Source organism: Priapulus caudatus, unplaced genomic scaffold (assembly GCF_000485595.1).
Source record: "Priapulus caudatus unplaced genomic scaffold, Priapulus_caudatus-5.0.1 Scaffold904, whole genome shotgun sequence".
NCBI lineage: Eukaryota > Metazoa > Priapulida > Priapulimorpha > Priapulimorphida > Priapulidae > Priapulus > Priapulus caudatus.
In genome coordinates, this window is record NW_014577965.1 from 113,446 (window position 1) to 122,066 (window position 8,621).

General features: G+C 43.2%; 2 protein-coding genes across 2 annotated transcripts in view; both read right to left on the reverse strand.

The window, feature by feature from the left end:
- The window catches only part of LOC106814317 (transmembrane protease serine 4-like), a 7,228-nt gene extending 5,028 nt beyond the window's left edge, over positions 1-2,200 (reverse strand). Inside the window, exon 1 of the mRNA XM_014818618.1 lies at positions 2,168-2,200. Coding sequence (XP_014674104.1) covers positions 2,168-2,200 — 33 coding nt within the window. The remainder of the gene's footprint in view (positions 1-2,167) is intronic.
- Positions 2,201-2,872: 672 nt separating this feature from the next.
- The window catches only part of LOC106814318 (neurogenic locus notch homolog protein 2-like), a gene marked incomplete at its 5' end in the record, with an annotated part of 11,407 nt that continues 5,658 nt past the window's right edge, over positions 2,873-8,621 (reverse strand). The window contains 10 exons of the mRNA XM_014818619.1: positions 2,873-3,538; positions 3,934-4,038; positions 4,431-4,628; positions 5,383-5,462; positions 5,818-5,963; positions 6,366-6,468; positions 6,682-6,795; positions 7,714-7,821; positions 8,025-8,135; positions 8,270-8,398. Coding sequence (XP_014674105.1) covers positions 3,122-3,538; positions 3,934-4,038; positions 4,431-4,628; positions 5,383-5,462; positions 5,818-5,963; positions 6,366-6,468; positions 6,682-6,795; positions 7,714-7,821; positions 8,025-8,135; positions 8,270-8,398 — 1,511 coding nt within the window. The remainder of the gene's footprint in view (positions 3,539-3,933; positions 4,039-4,430; positions 4,629-5,382; positions 5,463-5,817; positions 5,964-6,365; positions 6,469-6,681; positions 6,796-7,713; positions 7,822-8,024; positions 8,136-8,269; positions 8,399-8,621) is intronic.

Consider the following 8,621-nt stretch of genomic DNA (forward strand, 5'->3'; position numbering starts at 1 on the left):
GAGAGAGAGAGAGAGAGAGAGAGAGAGAGAGAGAGAGAGAGAGAGAGAGAGAGAGAGAGAGAAAGAGAAAGAGTATACTGGAGAATAACGCAAAGTCTGAACTTACAATTTAGTATTAGAAAGTTAGTGTTTTCCACACGGACCAACAATACCGTCTGACCATCTCGACAGTAACTATACGCGCTTAGAGCGTCGGAGCTTTGTCGCACCAGGTAATGGCAAGTAACAATAGTTCTCCCTCAAACTAATAGTGCCTTTGCGGCAATACCTACGCGTTTCACAAATCCGTCCCGTGAAAGGTTCTGCGCAGGCGCAGTAGAAGTTTACGTTCGCCAACCTCGTACACGGAGCGCCGTTCAGACATGGCGACGGATTGCATAAATCGGCGGGCGGTCCGACGGCTGCAGATTTCTCTGCAATAAAAATAGAAACAATGCATTTTATTACATGCTTACCGTTCTATAAAATACTAACTGACGTCATGGGAGGGGCGTATTTGCCTCGATATCATTGTGAAATTGGACAAGACTGCAGACATAAAGGTTCTGCACACGATATCCTCTATATAACGCCATTCTACGACTGAGTGTATGAACCCGGCCATACACGCACGATTTTTCAGGATAACTCGCGCGAACACACGTGGATGGGCACGGAGTCGCAGTTGCGTAGAAACGTTACTCAAGCATTCACGCGAAAGTAAAACAATTCCCAACATCATCGGTTAGCAAAGTTATGCGACGTTTGATTACTATCGATTAAATTTGATACCGCTCGCTATAAACGTGGCTTATAATAACTATCCCCGTATAGTACAGTCATACAGCGGCACAGCGTGTGATTGGTTGCCCACATTGATACAGCATCCGCGAAATGATAGACGGTATTAGGATATGTTTTTTTCGTTTTAATTTTTTAATATGATTTCGGTGTGGATCCCGCGGCGCCAAACATTATTATGAATGTAGCCTATAGATGGCGTTGGCGGGAATAAGCTGGTGTGTGGGCAACCAGCACGCCCTACTTAATTATAATTAGTCTCAAAATAGTGATTACGGCGTATAAGGAATTTTATGCGCTCATAATTTTGTAAATATGTGAATATAATCTCTCTAGCACACATCCGCGCGGCCGCATATGCATGCACTACATACGCTCTGTCTATCTCTATCTCTCTCTTTCTCTCTCTCTCTCTCTCTCTCTCTCTCTCTCTCTCTCTCTCTCTTACTCTCTCTCGTCGTGCTGCTGCGTGCGTCTGTTGCTATCCTCGCTCTCTCTCTCTCTCATCTATCCTATCTTATCTATCTATCTATCTATTTCTATTTATCATCTATCTAGTCTATGTATCTATCTATCTTCTATCTATCTATCTATCATATCTATCTATCTATCTATCTATCTATCTATCTATCTATCTATCTATCTATCTATCTATCTATCTATCTATATATATCACATTCCATCGCACGTCTGTTTGTCACACCGTGCAATACTTTTCAACAGTAAGATTCTGACAGATGAAAATGCAGTTGCTTCTACATTTTTCTATGTGGTGATTCCGTATGCACTTTTACTTGCGATCACAGCAACGAAAGCGATGATCCATACAGTCCGCATCCTCCTAGGTTCATGTGAATTCTCTGCTCATAGATGGCGTTGCTTCCGCCACAATTGAGATAGTGTCCCCGTCACTAATATTGCACGAAGTAATACCTAGAGCTGGCACGCGCACAATACAAGGAAGATAGTCAACATAATACGAATTTGTCGAAAACATTTATTATTCGAAAAGTTAATTATTTATTATCGTTAATATGGTAGAAAATTTTGCTTCATTTCTTGTTGATATATATACCTACCATTTATTATAAATCGTTATATTGGGCAATTAAACGTATTTCATCACACGATAAGGCTAATTCTTATATTCGCGTGCCTTTCGCTGTATATGGCTTGTTACAAATAGCTTGGTTCATTTACGATTAACGCCAAGACACTAATATCATCAGCTCGAAACGTAAACAGATATGACTAATTTAGCCAACGCACGTTATCCGACACTACTCGGAGCTATTATCTGAGTTTAGTTGGAATTAGGTAATTTTTATCATTATTGAGAGCAATATGCGATATAATATTAAATATATAGAATTTCACATGAACCCACCTGCGTAATCCTCGCGTAGCCACCGAGCTGCATCGTGCGTTCAGCTACAGTAAACAAGCCAGTCACCTTGTGTTTAGAAAAACTTAGCAAACTGCGCACTTCTCTTAGAACATCTATGCTTAGAATAACCGCATGATTGATGCAACAGCTTCGGCGTACAACCGGTTAGTACTACCCTGCAAGACCTAACACGCGCCTAAGACCTAACGCGCTGAGACCTAGAAGCAGACGACATCGCTGGCGGGTCGACATGGTCACACGGTAACGCCTGCCGCAAACAAAATCTTCGCAAGCCTTCATGGTCGACTGCATGACCATCGCATGCATGCGCGTTGTTCTTGGATTTCTCCGGTTACAACAGACGCCTGCGGGTAAACGTGGACACACTTTCGCGACTTGGCGACATACTTGTGTAAACTGGTTTTTGGCGAGACATCGTGAGTTAGTCCTCCGTACGTGTGTGTGTGTGTGTGTGTGTGTGTGTGTGTGTGTGTGTGTGTGTGTGTGTGTGTGTGTGTGTGTGTGTGTGTGTGTGTATGTATGTAGGCGTTTGTGTATGTGTTTGTAAGCGCGTGCATCAGTGAACGGATGCGCATTCCTGTTTGTGTGCATGTATGTGTGCGGGCGCGCGCGTGTGTTCACGTACGTGCATAAACGCGCCTGTCCGTATGTGTAATGTCGAAATAAGATTTTGAACAAATGAAATCCAGAGCTAGTACGGTAGCAAGTGTTTATTGATTAGGTATAATTATTATCGTAACAGCATAGTGCTTGTTATACAGTCTAGTCATCCTTATCATGCAGTATAACTGTAACAACGCACGTTCTCACTCGTTGGCAAACTATTTCTACGCTTTGTTAAATTCACGTATCATTCGTTATATGATCCTCTAGCTGAGAGACGTAGAGATAAGCACTTGCATGACAACCTGTTACTCGTCAAAGCAGCGGTTATTACCCCGATCTCGACATTGTATTGATGATGAAATCCAAGAAGCCCGACACGCGCGTGTAGGTCGTGTACTGACCGGCAGCGCACCCTAGCGAGCCGCCAGCACTCACAACGCCGTGGATGACGAATCGATTTCCGTATGCTTTCACGAACGGCCCTCCGCTGTCGCCATTGCACGAATCGGCAACTCCCTTCGCGGAATATCCGGCGCAGAACCGGAAGTCGTCGTTGATACGCAACTCCGGAAGACCTGTTGCGTGGAAGAGTTGCTCGCACTCGATCGAGGAGACGATGGGTAGTTGCGCCTGCAGTAGGACGTCCGAAGAAGGCTCGCCCGTGCCCGTAGACCCGTAGCCGGTAACAATCAGATGCTCTCCGGTGGCAGGTCTCGGAATGTTTCCATTCGGCAAGCAAACAGGCTACGAGAAAATTAATCTCAATGCAACATCGCGTGTTTATCACGTGTAACGTATCGCTGACATTTCCTGCGCGTCTGCGTAGATACGCTTATTCTGAATTATGGGCGAGGTTCAATAGTAAAAACAATATTATATAGGAGAGACGGGCGTAGTGTGAAAACGTACTATCAAGCCAGGACAAATTAGATATTGAAATGAGTGTTAGATACATGAAATATATGCATTTACACGTCCACCAGAAATACATTCGACATGAACACACGTAACTCGTGTATGCAGAAAATGCTAATATTATCACTATTTTACTTTAGTTCTTGTATGCCGGATAGTGATATACTGGAATAAACCATGTACGCTATATTCGTCATTGATGAAAGCCTATAGGCGACGCTTACCCGCACACACACACCGATCTCTACGGGGGTCTGCAGCTTAAGCAGAGCCATATCATTCTCGAGCGTGAACTGGCTGTAGGCTGGATGTACAATTATACGTCGTACCTATATCAAAACGTGTGCCCGCATCAATGTTATATGTCAGAATAATAAATTATAACTGCTTTAACTACTGAAACAAAAATGTAGCTAAATTCCGCATTTGTATGAATGTTTTATAGTCTTATCATTCCCTTGCTCGAAGTAGTGTTATTGGATGTATTACCATCGGCATTAGCAATAATACGAGCATGACTACGAGACGAATTGCGTTGTTACCTCTATTGTTTTTAACACATGATAAACGGATTGTCTTCTATATCAGATAATCAACGAATAAAGCAGTGAAACCAATCATAGCAAATGTCCTATTTTAATTTCCGTATCTGGCATTAAATCATAAACTTATTGACCCACCATCAATGGCGGCCCGTACTGAGGCAATAGCGAGCACTAACCTGCCGAAACTGTGCGTACTGTTCAGTCTGGCGCCGACTACTGAACCGCTTCCCGATGCCAATGTCCAGGTCCGACGGCCGCAGCGCCACCACGCGGTCACCGTTGGCTTCGAAGCCACAGTGGGCAGCCGTCAGCACCCAGCTGTCATCAAGCAGTGTGCCGCCGCAGTGGAACACGCCTCTCTTGTAGATGACAACCTGTGTAGTGCATGCGAACACATGCATTCACACGCGCTGATCTGGCATCGCGACACCGCGAACGCGTGATGTTTTACACTGCAAACGCGCGAGTGAAACACCGAGAATGCGTGGTAAAACACCGCGAACGCGTGGTAAAACACCGCGAACGCGTAGGTAAAACACTGCAAACACGTAGGTGAAACACCACGAACACGTGGTGTAAAACACTGCAAACAAGTGGGTGAAATACCGCGAACGCGTGGTGTGAAACACCGCGAACGCGTGGTGTGTTACACCGCGAACGCGTGGGTGAACACCGCAAACGCGTGGGTGAAACACTGCGAACACGTGGTGTAAAACACTGCGAACACGTGGGTAAAACACCGCGAACGCGTTGTGTGTTACACGGCGAATGCGTAGGTGAAACCCTGCGAACACGTGGGTGAAACACCGCTTTCGGTGTAGAGCTATTACTTGCGTTGGATACAGTTTTATCGTTTGTAGTTTGGTCGAGACGTTTGTAACTTTCGTGTCGTCTTTGATGTTTAAGCATTAATCTATTGCAAATGAAGCTGCGATACATTACTTGTATCTAGTAAACTGTAGTAAACTGTAACTAGTAAACTGTAGTAAGTGAAATCTAGTAGACTGTAATGCTCAGGCGGAATATTTAATTGCTATTCAATACTAATGATGCCATAGAAACCTGTTGAATCTCTGGCTACCCTTTATCACTGATCATAAGATAGAGCTGGCAATAAAGTGGAGCTACCTGCCATGGAAAATGACATCGTCTTGTCGAATTTCCTCCCACGACGGTCTCTCGAACATTCGATGCCACCACGCCACACTCTGCAAGAATAAAAGGACAAAAGACCATTGATTATATTGTACAGGTATGGAGCACACCATAGTTTCAGCACCTATTGAACATATCATACAATAAACACGAAGTGAACACATCATACACTGAACAGATTGCACTCGTATTACATACATCACACACTATACACATTGAACTCTTATTGAACATATCACATACTATACACATTGAATTCATATTGAACGTATCACATACTAAACACACTGAACTCATATTGAACGTATCACATAATAAACACACTTAACTCGTATTGCCCATATTGAACACATTATCATACGTAACGAATATGTAGTCGTTCGATGCATAAAACAAATTCAACATTACCTGGAACGCACTTAACATCTCCAGCGCTCCAGCGACCATCCGCGTTACACATAACATCGGACGGGCCCAGCAATTCGTAGAAACCTTGTTTGCAGCCGTATGATATACGCGTAAAGGCGGGATATACGCCAGGCGGTGGTCTGTTCCTATTTAGAACGTAATATTAATGAAAAAACGTTACGATTAATGTTTTACAATCTTAATTTAAATATTTGAGACATCTATTCTCCTGGACCAGTTGTGATCAACAGCAGAGAAGAACAACGAAAGCGAATACAAGCATTGACGCACGAATGCATGCAAGCGCGAGCACACGCGAGTACGCACACTCGTGCAAACACGAAAGCACGAATATGCATACAAGCACGCGCGCACAAACGCCACGTAAAATCAGTGTATGTATGTATTTCCTACGAAAAGTTGTCTCTAGACAGATTATAAATGAAGCGATTATACGTATAGATTACATGAGGTGTGATAATATTAGGATTGAATAATAATTGATTCTATTGATCTATTATTATTCACCCCTGATAATAATATAATACCCTGGATATGAGATTCTTTCGGCAACATTATTGGGTACAGTGGTCCGCTCCGGGCAGCCCTGGCCAGACGTCTGCTGACGACTTTGCTGCGCAACTGATGCGACTGTGAAGTAATGTACTGTAAACTGACTAGTGTCTAGAATTAACCGTTCATCTGATCGCGTTAATCACTAGATATTGCTATAACGATTAACAAATATATTAGGTCTGGCCAAGAAATGCTATGGTCACAGTTAGTATAAGTGATCACAAAGCAATTGTTAGAATTTATAATAATTTTTTTAAACTTGTAATATAATCGGTGGGACACACGTACAGTTTTCGCAGCTCTGTCCTGTGAAGCCAGCCTGGCACGCGCAGCGGTACGACGACCCTTCATTGTAGCAGACGCCTCTGTGCATGCAGGGGTCCGGTGCACAATGATTCATCGCTGAAAAGCTACGAACGATCGATCAAAGAGCACACAGCCTTATTTGAACATCTGTGATCCACACGATATTTCGGGTTTAAAGTGTGCAGTGTTAGATATAGTTCACTGGTTCCTCGAAGGGAAGGCATTGAACGTATCATGGACTGCGCAGTTGCTTTACGTTACGTACGCATCTACGTTAGGCGTGATACGTACATAGAAAAGTTGGGCTCATCGAGTCCCTCTGATAACCTCTAAGGCTGTACAAAAGAGTAAGGGTTCGCAACTTTTCCGACTAATGTTTAAACGTCACCTGCAGACACAGCTATTTGAGAAGTAAATCGTATTGTATATCCGCATTATTCTTTATATTATAATCAAGGAACATAGTTATCTATATAATGACGTGAAAGACCACTACATCAGCTGCTCAAACAACGTTTTTGGAATTTTTTTAATAATGCCGATAGGTGCCACACTGGCCTAATCTACGTTCATGCATTCAAATTTCCGATTTATTTTTTAACTTACAAACTATCCTCCATCGGGTAGCACAATAAATGAACCCTGTCGCACCGTATTGACAGCCTAGCTTAGTAATATATACAAGTCTGACTGGTCTCTAGTCTTTATAGTGTAAGCAAATTCGTACGTCCTGCTCTAAATCTTAATACAAATTTTACATTGTATATTCTAGATGCATATAATTTCTCAATAATGTAGAAATATTGCATATTACCAGAACTATACTGTACATGGGTACCAACCTTCGGTACAAAGAAACCAATAATTAGAAACCTCATTACTCATACTAACACATACGCATCACGTTTAGAAAATTAAGAAGTCTCATCGTTGCTAGAACAGCTGACATCGTGTTCATCAACGTTTATTATAATTATAGATATGTTCGCGACAATGTTGAGCTCTGAAACCTACCGGTATCACAAACGCGGCCAATATGGCCTGCTGGACAATCACATGCGAATGTGTTCTCGAGTAGAACACATCTACCCCCGTTAAGACACGGATTACTGCTACAGTGATCTGTGGACAATAATATATATTATAATATAGTGTAATAATATAAACTATGATATATGCTGCATGTGAAATATAATATACGTTGTAATTATATTCGGCATTGTGTTAAATCGCCAGGACCCGTTTTATTAATATATAATATAATAACGACGCGTTCGAATATGCAGCTTCGAACTGAAGCTATGAATACCGGCGCCACAACATACCTGTGCCACAGTCACTGCCAAAGAAGCCACGCGGACACACGCATAGGATATTGTTCTGGAAATTCAGACACGTCGCTCCATTCTTGCATGCAGAATTGGTACATGTGGTCCCTGAAAACGCCGGTAATGCAACACACCGGTAAACCGGTAATGGCAATGTCGGTAACGTAACACGGGGTAGTGTACGTCTACCAAAAAAAGCAGTGACTATATTCCTGTATTCCTGCACAATCTGAGATACGTACGACTAATGGTTTGGCAGTTCGCGCCCGTGAAGCCCGGGGCACAGTTGCACATGTATGACGGAACTGCTGATCTGACGGGGATACATTTGCCACCATTAAGACAAGGCGCACCTGCACACACGTCGTCGCCTAAAGAAAAAAAGAAAACGACAACACGATGGTAATTGCAATTTGAATCGAATTGGAAGGTTTTCCAGTTGGCCGTCTATTTGTGTGTCTCCCAGGCCAAATCTGTGTGTATCCGTGAGCGCGTATAATCGCGAACATTGTGTCGTTATAAACGTGCACGTGCGCGCGCGCGGTGTGCGTTTGTGTGTGTGTGTGCGTGCGTGCGTGCGTGCGTGCGTGCGTG